At 46.6% G+C, this 17,568-nt stretch overlaps 1 protein-coding gene across 1 annotated transcript in view; it reads right to left on the reverse strand.

Annotated features, from left to right (window-relative positions):
* Nucleotides 1–468: 468 nt before the first annotated feature.
* plcg1 (phospholipase C gamma 1) overlaps nt 469–17,568 on the reverse strand; it is a 99,697-nt gene continuing 82,597 nt past the window's right edge. The window contains exons 26-32 of the mRNA XM_033041867.1: nt 14,055–14,279; nt 12,406–12,554; nt 10,870–10,984; nt 8,332–8,493; nt 6,205–6,299; nt 3,526–3,707; nt 469–1,188 (exon numbers count right to left, since the gene is read on the reverse strand). Coding sequence (XP_032897758.1) covers nt 1,149–1,188; nt 3,526–3,707; nt 6,205–6,299; nt 8,332–8,493; nt 10,870–10,984; nt 12,406–12,554; nt 14,055–14,279 — 968 coding nt within the window. The 3' untranslated portion in view covers nt 469–1,148. The remainder of the gene's footprint in view (nt 1,189–3,525; nt 3,708–6,204; nt 6,300–8,331; nt 8,494–10,869; nt 10,985–12,405; nt 12,555–14,054; nt 14,280–17,568) is intronic.

Below are 17,568 nucleotides of genomic sequence, written 5' to 3' on the forward strand. Positions count from 1 at the left end.
AGGAGGGATGGAAGTTGGCCCTTTGGCCCAACTCATCCATGCTGCCCATTAGCCCATCTAACCTCTGCCTATTCCCCTCATGCTTTTATACACCTCTATAAGGTCACCCTTAACCCCCTGTGCTCCAAGGAATAAAGTCCAAGCCTTCGCAAGATTGCATTATGGCTCAGGCCCTGGCAACACCCACGGAAACCTGCACTCTTTCCATCTTATTGACATCCTTCCCGAAGCAGGAGCTAGAAGATGGTTTGATATTTTGCTGAAATGCTTATTAGCTTTCCCCCAACATAAGATAAACAGCTGCAGGCAGCGAACATTCCAGACGAGAGAAAGAGAAAATCATATGCCTTACTTTATTACAATTCTGAAACAGTTCAGGGCTTTCTGAGAAAACAAATTTGAATTCCATGCTGACGGCAATACTTTAAAACCCTGCGGTAAACTGAAAAAAAATGCTGGAAATGCTCAGTGGTTACGGTTTAGTTTAATATAGAGATGCAACATCGAAACAGACCCTTCGGACACAGAGTCCACGCAGACCATGATCACCCGTTCACACTAGTTCGATGTTATCCCATTTTGTTGGTTAATTGGCTTTACTTTACATTCTCAGAGTTTCCCAATAGGAAAATTAACTGTTAACATTAGGGCCTGAAAAAAACTGCACAGGACACGAACTTACATCGGCAACAAATTTTTATTGAACACATTCTACTTCACGAGTCGCTGTGCGCCTGGGTATAAGGCACCCTTGTCCTTATATTACAAGAAAATAACATGGTCATAACTGTTTATTTGCTGTTCTTTAAGTAAGAACAGTACTCACAGTTTAATAAGCAGAGGCTCGTGAATCGCGGACTTTGATCACACATTTCAATAGATGCGATGGTGGATGCTTCCAATCTCTGCTGATGTGAATATTCTCTTTATCATCTCATTAAAACTACATTTTGACAACACGTTAAAATAAAAGTCACTTGTTCGGAAGTTAAAATGTACTTTCCTGTGAACATAAAGGACTATATGACTCGCACAGAAGCAGTTGCCTGAAATAGGCCCGAGCGGCAAGAGTTTCCATAGAAACCAAATTGCAGCAGTCCACATCCCTAGAACTGACAGGAGATCCACGTGGGTTGAATCCGGCCGATTCATCTGTTGTCCCCGTTTATCTTAGTTCTCCTCAACAATCTGAGGGAAAGAAAGGATGCAATTGAAGTCAGGTGTTAAAAATTATACGGATTAACCAGTGGACAAGGCAGCATAAACATTCTTAGGAAAAGGGTTATAAATGGCTTTAGACTTTAGAGATGCAGCGTGGAAACAGGCCCTTCAGCCCACCCAGTCGGCGCTGACCAGCGATCACCCGTATACTAGCACTGTCCTACACACTAAGGACAATTTTCAAGTTACAGAAGCTAATTAACCTCCAAACCTGCATGTCTTTGGAGTGTGGGAGGAAACCGCAGCACCCGGAGAAAACCCACGTGGTCACGGGCAGGACGTACAAACACCGTATAGACGACACCCGTAATCAGGATTGAACCTGGGTCTCTGGTGCCGTAAGGCAGCAACTCTACCGCTGCGCCACTGTGCTGCTTATTGATGGGAAAAACCTACCAGATGGGATGCTCAGAACATTGATGCAGGCGAATGTTAGATCCGCCATCTTTGGTGGGTTGAATCACCGGTACACTCATATTCTTTTGTTTACTTTCTAATTATCGAACAGATGTTAGTTTAGTTTAGTTTAGCTTAAAGATACAGCATGGAAACGGGCCCTTTGGCCCACCGAGTCCACGCCGACCATCAATCACCCATTCACGCTAGTTCTACATTATTCCACTTGCTCATCCACTCCCCTACACACTAGGGGCAATTTACAGAGGGCCCATTAACATGCAAACCCACGCATCCTCAGAGTGTGGGAGGAAACTGGAGCGCCCGGAGGAAATCCACAGTCACAGAGAGAACATGCAAACTCCACACAGACAGCACCCAAGGTCCGGATCGAACCCGGGCCTCTGGCCCTGTAAAGCAGCAACTCTACCACTGCGCCACCCGTTTTATATGCTCACATTTTATATTCTTAACAATGGAGCAATACAATTTCTAAAGCTTTATAAGCAAAATATCAGCAATGTACACACACATCAAGAATAAGTGTACAGAAATATATATTTATATTTTCAAAGATAAAACATATGTACACCCACAAACTTCAACATACTATATATTCAGAACAACCAGACTCAAATCTATATTATCAGCTCCAAAGATGCTCTATTTTTACAATGTTTCATTTTAGAGCGATTATTTACACTGCATATCTTCCCATTTTCCACTCAAACTGCACATAGAATAAAAACGAATACATAATACCGCCTTCTGCCCTTTCAAACTTCAACGGGTTAGATATATTGAGTGTAGATTTTAGAGATACAGCACAGAAACCAACCCTTCGGCCCAACAAGTCCGTGCCGACCGACGATCACCCCGTACGCTAGCACTATCCTACACACACCAAGGACAATTTACAATCTACTGAAGCCAATTAGCCTACAAACCTGTACGTCTTCGGAGTGTGGGAGGAAACCACAGCACCCAGAGCAAACCCATTCAGTCACAGAGAGGACGTACAAACCCCGTACAGACAACACCCGTGGTCAGGATTGAACCCGGGTCTCCGGTGCTGTCAGGCAGCAATGGCCCCATTGTCTAGATTAGGCCCGAATAGATTAATGACATTTAATGGAGATAGGTGCGAGCTATTGCATTTTGTGAAGTCGAACCAGGGCGGGACTTTCACAGTGAATGGTAGAGCTCTGGGGAGAGTTGTAGTGTAGAAAGACCTAGTACAGGTACATAGTAAATTGTGTCACAGATAGATAGAGTGGTAAAGAAGCCTTTTGGTACATCGGCCTTCATCAGTGAGGGCATTGGGTATAGACGTTGGGATGTTAGATTACAGTTTTACACGCTGTCGGCGAGGCCACATTTGGAGAACTGGGTTCATTTTTGATCACCTTGCTATAGGAGGGATGCCTTTAAGCAGGAAAGAGTGCAGAGAAGATTTATGAGAATGTTGCCAAGAAATTGACAGCCTGAGCTATAGGCAGAGGTTGGGCAGTTTAGGACTTTATTCCTATCAGGAGGCCGAGGGGTGATCTTATAGAGGCGTATAAAATCATAAGAGGAATAAATAGGGTAAATGCAGTCTTTTACGCAGAAGAACCAGAGGACATAGGTTTAAGATGAGAGTGGCAAGATTTAAAGGGGCAACATTTTCTCTCAGAAGGTAGTGGGTATATGGAAGGAGCTGTCAGTGGAGGTGGGTGAGGCAGCATGTAAAAGACACTTGACCAGATACAAGGATAGGAAAGGTTTAGTGGGATGTGTGGATAACATGGGCGAATAGGACTGCTATTGATGGGGCATGTTGGTCGGAATGAACGATTTGGGCCGAAGGGCCTGTTTCCATGCGCATGACTCCATAGCAAGTCAACATAGTGTTCCCCGTGCCTTTACCTCCGGTCCCTGGGCTCCAGTTGATCCATATGCTGCTCCTGGAAAAGCCGCAGGTCGTCCAGCTGGTTGCGGGTTTCGAACGATCCCTCTCGGCCCCTGTTGGCCTGTCCCTGGGCGGAATGTTCAGTGGCATGATCGCGGAGCAATGGGTTTCCTGTCGCCAGCACTGCGTCACCATTCTCCTGTGGGGAGAGCACAGCGTTATGAAACCAATGCCGAGTTGGGGTTTCCGTAGCGCAGGGAGCTCCCTCCGAGGATGTGGGCAGAATGAATATTGATTTTTCTAACTTCAAGTAACCCTTGAATCCACTCCCTTTCAGTCCCTCCCCCACCCTAGTTGTCGTACTAGTTTCACTGTCATTCTGCTGAGTTTCAATTCCTTCCCAACAACCAACAATGGACCATTGTAGGCTCCACCTATAGTTGATCATCGTTACTGGCTTTGATCTTTTTTTTGCATATCATTCATTCATTCATTCATTCATTCTTTGTACCTTTTCACATCTCTCTCTATCCTGGACCTCCTCCATTGTCAGAATGAGACCAAAGGCAAATTGGAGGAACAGCACCTCACATTTCGCTTGGGCAGCTTACACCCCAGCATTGACCTCTAACTTCAAGTCACCCTTGCTTTCCCTCTCTCTCCATCCCTCCCCCACCCTAGTCATCCTGCTAGTTTCACAGCTCGTATCCCCTCGTTATCACATTTTCCACAGCCAACAATGGACCATTGTGGGCTCCACCTTTCCTTACTCATCGGTGTAGGAAAGAACTGCAGATGCGGAACTAGAGACGGAAATTAGCTACTGATTGGCTACAATCTCGCATATTTACATGCAAATGTTCATTAATATGCACTGTCCCTATAAACAAATTATTATTATTATTATTATTATTATTATGCTGGCTTAAATCAAAGGTAGACACAAAATGCTGGAGTAACTCAGCGGGACAGGCAGCATCTCCAGAGAGAAGGAATGGGTGACGTTTTGGGTTGAGACCCTTCTTCAGACTGACATGTCTCGACCCAAAACGTCACTCATTCCTTCTCTCCAGAGATGCTGCCCGTCTGTTGAGTTACTCCAGCATTTTGTGTCTACCTTCGATTTAAACCAGCATTTGCAGTTTTGCAGGGGAAGGAAAAAAAGGAGGTGTTGGGGGACCACCGTGAGGGGGGGGGGGAGAACAGTGCGGAGACAGCCTGGGGGGACTGTTGTGTCGGTGGGGGAGGAGAATAATGAACAATGGGGAACTGATGTGGGGGGACCGCATGGGAGGAGGGGGAGGTGGGGAGAACAAAGGGGGACCTGGCGTGGGGTTACTTTGTAACTTTGCGAGCGCCCTTTATGGGCGACTATTTGCATACCTTGGGTATTCAAACAAAGAATTTCACTGTGACTTGTCACATATGGCGATATAGTACTCATTCAGCTCCTTCCTGCACTGGTCGTAGTGTGGGCCAGCTGTATGGTTCAGAATCCCATATGTAGGTGAGGATCTGACTAAATGGAACTCGAGCGGAATCTCAATGGGTTCTCTTTCCTGCGCTCTCTTTTATTTAATGAGATGCACTGAAATATTTATTATACTTCGGAATAACATGTCAAAAATTGTGTAATAGCATTGTGTTGGGGAAAATGAGATTGCATCCAATGGTCCAGAAGTCCTGCTAACTTGGTACCACCATGGTCCTTGATTATCGGAAGGTTTCCTATGAGATGTACTGCCTTCCATGTTCCATTTCACACAGGACATAGAAACACAGAAAAATAGGTGCACGGGAATGCCATTCAGCTCTACGAGCCAGCACGGCCATTAAATATGATCATGGCTGATCATCTAAAATTAGTACCCCGTTCCTGCTTTTTCCCCCATATACCTTGATATTTTTAGCCCCAAGAGCTAAATCTAACTCTCTCTTGAAAACATCCAGTGAATTGGCAGAGAATTCCACAGATTCACAACTCTCTGGGTGAAAAAAAAAAATCCTCATCTCAGTCCTAAATGGCCTACCCCTTATTCTTAAACTGTGACCCCTGGTTCTGGACTCCCCCAACATCGGGACATTTTTTGTGCATCTAGCCTGTCCAATCCTTTCGGAATTTTATGTTTCTATAAGAATGCCTCTTATCCTTCGAAATGCCAGTGAATACAAGCCCAGTCGACCCATTCTTTCATCATATTACAGTCCCACCATCTGGTGAATTCATCTGGTGAACCAACGCTGCACTCCCTCAAAAGCAATAATGTCCTTTCTCAAATTAGGAGACCAAAGTTGCACACAATACTCCAAGTGCGGTCTCACCAGGGCCCTGTACAACTTGCTCCTAAACTCAAATCCTCTCGCAGTGAAGGCCAACATGCCATTAGCTTTCTTCACTGCCTGCTGCACCTGCATGCTTACTTTCAATGACTGATGTACAAGCGCACCCAGGCCTTGTTGCACCTCCCCTTTTCCTAATCTAACACCATTCAGATAATAATCTGCCTTCGTATTCTTGCCACCAAAGCGGATAACCTCACATTTATCCACATTGTATTCCATCTGCCCACTCACCCAACCTATCCAAGTCACTGTGCAGCCTCATAGCATCATTGTAGCTCACACTGCCACCCAGCTTTGTGTCATCTGCAAACTTGGAGATGTCACATTTGGGTTTAAATGCAAAGTTGCTTTACCTTGATTGTGGACTCTGAGATCTCCAGGTGAATCAACAATGCTGCCAACTCCAGATCCTCGTTGTAGTTGTTCTTTAACGGCACCGATCGGTAACCTGAAGGAGCGCAAGACGTTACACGGTAACGGTTGTAGAGGAAATGGCGGAAGGGATAAAGTCATAAAGCACAGAAACAGGCCCTTCGGCCCAACCCGTCCCTGCCGACCAAGATGTCCCATCTCAGCTACACTCATTTGCCCGCGTTTGGCCCAAGGGTGGGGGACTATAACACCATATCATACGACATAGTCGCAGAATTAGGTCATTTGACCCATTGAGTCTACACCGCCATTCGATCATGGCTGATCTATCTTTCCCTCTCAACCCCATTCTCCTACCTTCTCCCCGTAACCTTAGAACCCTTACTTATCAAGGACCTAACTTTAAATCTCTATCCATTTTAAAATACCCAATGACGGCCTCCACAGCAAGGAATTCCACAGATTCACCACCCTCTGGCGAAATAAATTCCTCCTCACCTCCATTCTAAAGGTACGTCCTTTTATTCTGAGGCTGTGCCCTCTGATCCAAGACTCTCACACAACTGGAAACATCCTCTCCACTTCCAGTCTATCCATGCCGTTCTTTATTCGGCAAGTTTCAATGAGATCCCCTGCCTTATCTTGCTAAACCCCAGCGAGTACAGGCCCAGAGCCATCAAACGCTCCTCATACGTTAACCCAATCATCCCCGGGACCAATCTCGTAAACCTCCTCTGGACCCTCTCCGATGCCAGGCATATTCTTCCTCAGATATGGGGCCCTAGACTGCTCACGATATTCCAAATATGGCCTCCCCAGTGCCATATAAAGCCTCCGGACAGAACAGGCCAATCCACAATGGGGTTGAAACCGTGGGACAAATAGCAGGGAAGCCAAAAAATATAAACCTGAACAGGGGGTGGCACAGTGGTAGAGTTGCTGCCTTGCTGTGCCAGTGACCCGGGTACGATCCTGACTACGGGTGATGTCCATAGTGACCACGTGGATTTTCTCCAAGAGCTCCGGTTTCCTCCCACATTTCCTTCAAGAGTACAGGTTCATAGCCTAGGGTCCCTAGTGTGTAGGATAGTGCTAGTGTATGGGGTCGTGGACTCGATGGGCTGAAGGGCCAGTTTCTGTGCTGTTTCTCTGCTAAAAAAAACAAACTAAACTAACCTCCTTCAGTGCGCTAACATTGCATGAATCTGAGAAGCAACACAGGAAGTTAGACAAGACAAGGGAGGTGGAGATGATTCATTGTGGCCTGGTTCAACAGAAATGGCAGGGGGTCCCAGCTGTGTTTCATGGAAACAGCAATAATCACAGTGACAACTCAGTAAGGACTTCTACTGAAACAAACAGGAGATCAGTAATACAGTTGTGGGCAGCAGAGCAGTACAGCAGTAATCTATGTACTACCTCATAGCTCCTGGGACAGGTTCAATCCTAACCCCCGATGCTGCTTGCATGGAGTTTGCACGCTCTCCCCGTGACCAACTCTAGATGCTGCAGTTACCTCCCACATCCCAAAGTCACAAGGGTTGGAATGATAAATGGCCACTGCAAATTGCCCCCTAGTGTGCAGCTGTTTGGAAGAATCTATAGGGCAGTCGATGGGAATAAAGGGAGAATAAAATGGGATTCATGTAGGATTAGTAGAAATGGGTCATTGGCAGTCGGCATGGAATCAGCGGGCTGAATGGCCTGTTGCCATGCAGGTATAATCCTATGATTGGTGGTGAAAGGAATGAACCAGGCAGCCAGGAACAGAGTCATAGAGTCATACAATGTGGAAACAGGCTCGTTGGCCCAACTTTCACATGCTGACCAACATGTCCCAACTACATTAGTCCCACCTGCCTGCATTTGGGTCCTTATCCCTCTCAAACTCTCCATGTACTTGTCCAAATGTTTTTTTTAAGCATTGTGATAGTACCTGCCTCAACTGCCTCCTCCGGCCGCCTGTTCCATATACCAACCTACCCTTTTCCAGCTTAATGGATTGGTCACCAAAGTAATTCGGGTAAAGACAATGGGAATCAAGGTGAGATAACACTGAAGAACGTACAGGATGGGAAGAGGAGAAAGGTTTTTTTTTGCCCCTTTACCTGCCCTTATGGCTTTCACCGGAACGGTCGACTCCGCCAGGAAGTTTTGATCACTGAAGACATCTTCCTCATAAACCACGAACCGCAAGAAGCTGAATTCGGGATTACTGATGTTGATAATGAATGGCTTGGTCGTCCACGTCGGGTTAAGTCCATTCACCGCTACAACAGAGCAACAGAATCAATGCAAATGTGCAGGAAGGAACTGCAGATGCTGGTTTAAACCGAAGATAGACACAAAAAGCTGGAGTACCTCAGCGGGACAGGCGACATCTCTGGAGAGAAGGAATGGATGACGTTTCGGGAAGGGTCTCGACCCGCTGAGGTGCTTCAGCTTTTTGTGTCTATCTTTGAATCATTAGAAATGACGGACACACAAGAAACTGCAGATTCAGAATTTAGACTTTTGAGATACAGTGTGGAAACAGGCCCTTCGACCCACTGAGTCCGCGCCGACCAACAATCATCCCGTACACTAGCACTTTTCTACACACTAGGGACAATGTTTGGTTTTTACCGAGGCCAATTAACCTCCAAACTTGCATGTCTGTTGGAGGGTGGGTGGGAAAACCAGACCACCCGGAGAAAACCCACGCGGTCACGGGGAGAACGTACAAACTCCGTGCAGACAGCACCCATAGTGAGGATTGAACCCGGGCCACCGCGCCGCCACTGTGCAGATGCTGGAATCTCGAACAAAACACTAAAGTTCCGGGTGGAACTCAGGGGGTCATGCAGCATCTGTGGAGAGAATGGACAGATGGTGATTCGGGTCGGGACACTTCATTAGAAACGACCATGTTTTTCGCTGTGATAAATAGGTTTAACAATCCGGTTCACCAATCCCAATCCTTGCCTCTTGAGCCTCAGCAATTTCCCTTTGTCCATCAGTGGTGGCCGCACCCTAGGTGCCAGACTCCAGAGCTTTGGATCTCCCTCTGCAATTCCTTCCATCACCCCACCTCATAAGATTCATGGCATGGGAGCAGAATTAGGCCATTCAATCATGGCTGATCTATCTTTCCCTCTCAACCCCATTCTCCTGCCTTCTCCCCATCACCCCCGACACCCTCACTAATCAACAACCAATCAACCTTTGCTTGAAGAATAGCGACACGGTTGGACAGTGGGTAGAACTGCTGCCTTACAGCACCAGATGCTCGGAATAGATCCTGACTACGGGTGCCGTCTGTACGGAGTTTGTACGTTCTGGTGTCTGGCACTCTGGTGTCAGAACAACAGCCTCCTCCTGAATGTCACTAAAACTAAGGAGCTGATTGTGCACTTTAGAAGGGCACAACAACCGAGGATGTACACGCCACTGGAGATAAATGGGGCTACTGTGGATAGGGTGAACAGCTTTAAATACCTGGGAGTCCACATCACAGAGGATCTGACATGGACAACATACACTGCCGCACTGGTGAGAAAGGCAAGGCAGCGCCTTTACCGCCTCAGGCAGCTGAGGAAATTCAGAGTCTCGCTGAGGTTCCTTCAATCCTTCTACTCTGGTGCTGTAGAAAGCATCCGGTCCGGTAACGTCTCGATCTGGTTTGGAAACAGCTCTGCCCAGGACAGGAAGGCTCTGCAGAGAGTAGTGCGATTGGCCGAACGCACCATGGGAACTACACTCAGCCCCTGCAGGACAAATACACCAGGAGGTGCAGATGCAGAGCCAGCAAGATAATGAGGGACCCCTACCACCCCAGCAACGGACTGTTCCAGGCAAGCGCCTCTGCTGTCACACTGCGAAAACAGAGAGGATGAGACGGAGTTTCTTTACATCAGGACTGTAAATTCTGATCTCACCGGGAGTAATTACTGTTGTGTCTTTTATATATGTAAATACTGGTTCTGGTCTGTTCTGTTGTGTTGCACAATCCCACAGGCATTGCCACTTTCATTTCACTGTACATCTTGTATGTACATGTGACAAATAAGCTTGACTTGACTTGCTCTCAGTGTGACAACGTGGGATTTCTCCAAGTGCTCCAGTTTCCTCCCACATCCCAAAGACGTGCAGGTTTGTAGGTTCATTGGCTTCTGTAAGTTGTCCCAAGTTTGTGGGATAGAATTAGTGTTTGGGTAATCGTCGGTCAGAGCGGACCTGGTGGGCTGAAAGGCCCGTTTCCACGCTGTATCTCTAAATTAAACTAAAACCCGATGACTTGGTCTCCACCGCCACTTGTGGCAATGAATTCCACCGATTCACCATCCTCTGGCTGACGAAATTCCTCCTCATCTCCATTCAAAAGGTACGCCCTTTTATTAAGAGGGTGTGCACTCTGGTCCTAGACTCTCCCAATACTGGAAACATCCTGTCCACATCCACCCAATCTGGGCCTCGTGTGTCCAACGGTATTGTCCACAAATATCTCAGTCTCGGTATCAGTAGCCGCTGTTAGTTGAGGACTGAAAGGGCAGTTGGTGTCGTCAGTCCAAAGACGAGGACGGGACATAAGAATCTGGTGGCGTTATCATGGGGATAGTAACCATGGGAACAGGGGCAGGAGCTCAGCGGCCACAGGCAAAGCTTACCCACAATCTCCGTCTTGCACTTGCTGTTGTCATATTCGACTCCACAAACCTCCACCTCCACAAACGGACTGGTTATCCCGCGGCCATTCTTCGGCAAGTGGCGAGCGCCCAGGACCTGGAGAAAACAACGTTAAAAAAAGGTGAGGCGGCGAGGGGGGAGAAAGTTACCCTCGTGCTGCACCTCTCCTGAACTAAGCCCAAGCAACGTGTCTGAACATCCAAAGTCCTCCCCTACACACCCGTCAATGTATTCCACTGCTCCATGGGTAGTCAGAGAGAGTCATAGAGTAATACAGCTTGAAAACTGGCCCATCGGCCTACCTTGCCCACACCGGCCGACATGTGCCATCTACACTGGTCCCACCTGCCTGCGTTTGGCCCGTATCCCTCTAATCCTGTCCTATCTAAATGTTTTCTAAACTTTGCAGTAGTACCTGCCTCAAGTATCTCCTCTGGCAGCTCGTCCTATACATCTACCACCCTTTGTGTGAAAATCTTACCCTCAGATTCCTAATAAATCTTTCCCCCCTCACTTTAAACCAGTCCTCTGGTCCTCAATTCACCTACTCTGGGCAAGAGACTGTGCGTCTATCCGATTTGTTCCTCTTAGGACTTTACACACCTCTATAAGATCACCCCTCGTCCTCCTGCATGCTAAGGAATAGAGTCCTAGCCTGCTCAACGTCTTATAGCTCAGGCCCTCGAGTTCAGGCAACATCTTTGTAAATCTTCTCAGCACCCTTTCCAACTTGACAACATCTTTCCTATAAGAGGGTGCCCAAAGCTGAATAACAAAACTCTAAATGCGGCCTCATCTTATACAACTGCAACATCTTATACCACTGCAACATGACCTCCCAACTTCCATACTCAATGCTCTGACTGATGAAGGCCAATGTGCCAAAAGCCTTTTTGACCACCCTACCAACCTGTAATGCTACTTTCAATGGACGATGTACCTGCACTCCTAGATCACTCTGCTCCAACTTAAATCATTCTTTACTGGACTTTATCTTGCACGTTACATTATCCCCTTTATCCTGTACACTGTGGACGGCTAATTGTGATATCACTGGATAACACGCAATTGATGTTCTTTTGTCGACCTGCCTAGAAAGGTGGTGCAGCGGTAGAGTTGCTGCCTTACAGCACTAGAGACTGGGGTTCAATCCTCACCACAGCAGCTGTACGGAGTTTGTACGTTCTCCCTGTTACCCCCGTGGCTTTCCTCCAACACTCCAAAGATGTTATGGTTTGTAGGCTAAATGGCTTGTAAAAATTGTCCCTATTGTGTGGGATAGTGCTAGTGTGCGGGGATCGCTGGTTGGAGCGGACTCGGCGGGCTGATGAGCCTTTTTCGCACTGTATTTCTGAACTAAACGAAACTAAAAAGAGCTTTTCATTGTACCTCGGTAAACTAAACTGAAATAAATATCACTCTATCAAATGTCTTAGAAACTGACAGTACACACTGTGGGGGAAACGGGGGGGGGGGGGGGGGGGGGAAAGAGTTTGGATTTTGTCCGTGCAACAAACCTGCAGCTGAACACTGAGCAACTCCGTTGATCTCACTGAGTGTTTGTCAAAGGGATCAAACTGCTCTTCCCTCATAATGGGCGCCTGCAACACGTAACCACACTTGCCGTTTAACGTAAACAAGGACTGGTTCATCTGCATCGGCTTGTCTGAGGAATGAAGCAGAAAAAAAACGCACACAAACACACACACAATGATAAAAGTTAGAACAAGACATGAAAGATGGAGGCTGCCTTACACTAACGCTTGCTGCAAATGGCCAACAAACTCTAACAGGCCCAGGTAGCAAAGCCGGGGAGTCAGTCATTCTATTATTTTCAGTAGCATGTATGAGGAGCATTTGATGGCTCTGGGCTTGTACTCGCTGGAGTTTAGGAAGGGGGGGGGTGATCTCATTGAAACCTACCGGATATTGAAAGGCCTTGATAGATAGAGTCAATGTGGAGAGGACGTTTAGTTGGACAGATGCAGTAGTGGGAGATTCTAGGACCAGGGGGCAGAGCCTCATAATAAAAGGACGTATCTTCAGGACAGAGATGAGGAGGAATTTCTTTAGCCAGAGGGTCAAGAGTCTAGTGTTTTATTGTCATATGTCCCGAAACGAAACAATCAAAAATCTGTGGAATTTATCAGCTGTGGAGGCCAAGTTTTTAGACTTTAGAGATACAGCGCGGAAGCAGGTCCTTCGGCCCATCGAGTCCGCGCTGACCAGATATCACCACATGCACTAACACTATCCTCCACACTAGGGACAATTTAACCAAAGCCAATTAACCACCAAACCCGTCCGTCTTTGAAGTGTGGGAGGAAACCGGCGACTTATAGGAAACAGATGAGGAATTTAACTTTACATGAGCCACAACTTTGCAAAACTTTTACAGTTTAGAAATTGTGTCTCAGTGTTGGAAAACTGGTGATATCTCCACACTGTTTGTGAAGAGAGGGAAAGGAAACCTGGGAAGCTATAAATGCCAGATAAATTATTTATCAGAAACAGAATGTCTACGGTTGGCACGGTGGCGCAGCGGTAGAGTCGCTGCCTTGCAGCACCGGAGACCCGGGTTCAATCCTGACCTCGGGTGCTGCCTGCATGGAGTTTGTACGTTCTCCCCGTGACCTCGTGGGTTTTCCCCGGGTGTTCTGGTTTTCTCCCACACTCCAAAGTCTGTGGAATTCTCTGCCTCAGAGGGTGGTGGAGGCGGGTTCTCTAGATGCTTTCAAGAGAAAGCTAGATAGGGCTCTTAAAAATAGCGGAGTCAGGGGATATGGGAAGAAGGCAGGAACGGGGTACTGATTGGGGATGATCAGCCATGATCACATTGAAGGGCTCGAAGGGCCAAATGACCTACTCCTGCACCTATTGTCTATTGTCCAAAGACGTGTAGGTTTGTAGGTTCATTGAGTTGGGTAAAGATTGTAAATTATCTCTAGTGTTTAGGATACTGCTAGTGTACGGGGATCGCTAGTCGGTGCGAACTCAGTGGGCCGAAGGGCCTGTTTCTGAACTGTATAAACTAAAACTAAACTACAGACGTGAACAATATTGACCAAAGAGTTGGCACAGAGCCATGATCTAGTTATAATTCACAATAATGGTGGACAGGGAATGGCTCCATGAATGGTATTTATGATCTTACGGTCTTATGTACCTGGAGTCTGGAAGTTCAGTGCCACTAACTGACTGCCACAGATCCACATGGGCAAGGGGTCGTAGTTGGATGAGTCAAGCCGTTGGCCTTTGGGGTAGATGCGACTGAGTTGCAGGCGATTGTACTGGAGGAACTTCTTCCCCTTGGCTCTGTTCACGTACTTCTCTGCCTTGGTCTCCGGAAACGACGACATGTCTCTATAACAGGCCCGGTCGCTCCCAATCTCTGTAATGCAAAGGCCGCTCCTTTAGACTTGCTTACACACACTCCACAATCCACTGCACAGTCTTCACACTCAACATGCAGCCATTTCTCTACACAATTAATCATCTCCCCATCCACACGTTGACCTTCACGAGAAGCTTGCTCCAGAAATACATTCTCTGGCAGCTGAGTTAATTGTGCAACATGGAAAATCATTGCCTTTGATATTTAGTTCCATGGAGTCCTAGAGCGTAAACACAAGCCCATCAGCTCAACTAACCCACGGCAATCAACATGCCCCGTCTACACTAGTCCTACCTGCCTGCATTTACCCCATATCCCTCAAACCTACCCCATCCATGTACCTGTCCAAATGTTTCTTAAACATTGTGATTGAACCTGCCTCAACTACCTCTCCGGCAGCTGATTCAATACAGCCACCACCCTTTGTGTAAAAGACGTTGTCTCTCAGGTTCCCATTAAGTCATTCCCCCCCCTCACCATAAACCTACGTCCTCTGGTCCTTGATTCCCCTATTCTGTGTAAAAGTCCCTGTGCATGTACCCTATCTATTCCTCTCATGAGTTTCATTGTTTTTAAAATAACTTGATTTGACTTTGAGAACAAATACAAATATAGAAAATAGAACGCGGAAAAATGCCCTTCAGCGTTTGATGCCCGTTTCAAAGCAACAATTGTACAGTGTACAGAAGACGTTTCTCAGGGCATCACACATAAAAACTTAAAACTATTTCACGCATAAATAAAAACAATCCAGTTCCTGATAAAAACAGTACGAATAGTTTTAAAAAAAGTGCAGGTAAAAAAAGCAACATTAAAATCCAAGTTAAAAAAAAACAAAAAAAAACTAATCATGCCGTGAAACGAATCATCTCTGCCGCATGAGCCCCATATCCCTCTATTCCCAGCACGTTGGTGCACCTATCCGAAAGTCTAATGTGCCACTAACATATCTGCTGATTTGACTGTGTGGCCAAACTCTGCCTAAACTCCATTTACAAGTTTGCGGATGACACAACTGTAGTGGGCCGGATCTCAAACAACAATGAGACAGAGTACAGGCAGGAGATTAAGGACATAGTAACGTCGTGTCAAGACAACAACCTCTCCTCCAATGTAATTAAAAAAAAAGGAACTGCAGATGCTGGTTTATACCAATGATGGCCACAAAATGGTGGAGTCTGAAGAAAGGCCCTGACTCGAAACGTCACCTATCCATTTTCCTCCAGAGATGCTGCTTGACCCGCTGAGTTACACCACCATTTTGTGTCTAACCTCTCCCCTGCAATGTCAGCAAGGTACAGGAGCTCGGAGGCACGGTGGAGTACCTGCCCCAATCAACACAAATTGCAGAGTTGTAGTTGCTGCCCCGTCCGTCACACAAACCAGCCTCCCCATGGCCTGAAGAAGGGTCTCGACCCGAAACGTCATCTATTCCATCGCTCCAAAGATGCTGCCTCACTCGCTCAGTTTCTCCAGCATTTTTGTCTATCCCCATGATCGATCCCTCGGTGATGCCTCGGTAAATCAGCCAACCTAATCAAGGACCACTGAAACCCTGTCTTTCCCTCTTCTTCCCTCTCCCGTTGGGCTGAAGATATAAAAGCTTGAAAGCACACGCTGTTAAATGAAGTAACAGCTTCTCCCCCTGTTATAAATCCACTAGAATGTCCTTTCAAAGCTGAGAGTCGCTTCCCAACCCGATCTCCCAACCTACCTCACTGCAGTTCTTGCACTTTTTGTTACCTGCATTTTCTCTGTAAAAGTAACGCTCTAACACTGTAACACTGTCCTGCACTCTGGTATGCCTCTCTTTGCACTACTTGTCCTCCTTGTGAAAAATCAATGATTCAATGGTATATTATTGTCACATGTACCTGGGTACAGTGAAAATGCTTTGTTTTTGCATACAACCCGGTAAAATCGTACAGCAGATCTCAGCCAGGCAGTACACAAGTGTCGCCATGTGTCTTGCATCAACAAAGTTACAACAGTTCACCAATCATTGCTGTCGTCTGCCTGCCATTGCATGATTTGACTGTTTTCACTGCATCTCGGTACAAGTGACAATTTTAAACTAATACCTAAACCATCAGCATCATCAGTTCCAGTTCAGTTACACAATGATATTTATGGATCTGTTAGCGTGTGAGCATAGATCTGCATTCTCTCACATCTCTCCCTCAGAGATAATCCCCCCGTTTTTTCTACGCCTCTCGCACTCTCACCTTTACACTAAAACATCACAACAGACAATAGGTGTAGCAGTAGGCCATTCGGCCCTTCGAGCCAGCACTGCCATTCAATGTGATCATGGCTGATCATCCACAATCAGTAACCCGTTCCTGCCTTCTCTCCATATCCCTTAACTCTGCTATCCCTAAGAGCTCTATTTAACTCTCTGTTGAAAGCATCGAGAACCAGCCTCCACTAAGGCAGAGAATTGCACACACTCACAACTCTGTGTGAAAAAGTTTTTCCATCATCTCCATTCCAAATGGCTTGCCACTTATTCTTAAACTATGGCCCCTGGTTCTGGACCCCCCTAACATCGGGAACATGTTTCCTGCCTCTAGCGTGTCCAAACCCTTAATAATCTTAGATGTTTCAATAAGATTCCCTCTCATCCTTCTAAATAATCCCAGAGTATACAAGCCCAGCCGCTCCAATCTATCAACATATGACAGTCCAGCCACCCCGGGAATTAACCTTGTGAACCTACGCAGCACTCCCTCAATAGCAAGAATGTCCTTCCTCAAGTTTGGAGACCAAAACTGCACACAATACTCCAGGTGTGGCCTCACTAGGGTCCTGTCTCCCCCTCTAGGCCTCTACCTCACAGATGCTACCTGACCCACTGAGTGCCTCTAACACTTTCTGCCTCTGGTTCAGAATTCCAGCATCTGCAGCTTTTTATTCCATTCCCTATCAATAGATACGTTCATTTTGTTTTATTACTATTGTTGTGTGTACCGAGGTACAGTGAAAAGCTTTTCGTTGAGTGTGAGAAGACTATACATGATTACAATCAAGCCATCCATAGTGAATAGAGAGGGAATAATGTTTAGTGCAAGATAAACTCCGGTGCAGTCAGAGTAAAGATAGTTCAAAGGTCTTCAGTGAGGTAGATGGGAGCTCAGGACCCCTCTCTAGCTGGTGAGAGGATGGTTCAGTTACCTGATAACAGCTGGGACAAAACTTTCCCTGAATCTGGAGGTGTGCGTTTTCAAACTTCCCAATAATGCACAATTCTTGGATGCAACTTGCAAACAAACGTGACTGCACCACA

This window comes from Amblyraja radiata, chromosome 23 (assembly GCF_010909765.2).
Source record: "Amblyraja radiata isolate CabotCenter1 chromosome 23, sAmbRad1.1.pri, whole genome shotgun sequence".
In the NCBI taxonomy this organism is placed as follows: domain Eukaryota; kingdom Metazoa; phylum Chordata; class Chondrichthyes; order Rajiformes; family Rajidae; genus Amblyraja; species Amblyraja radiata.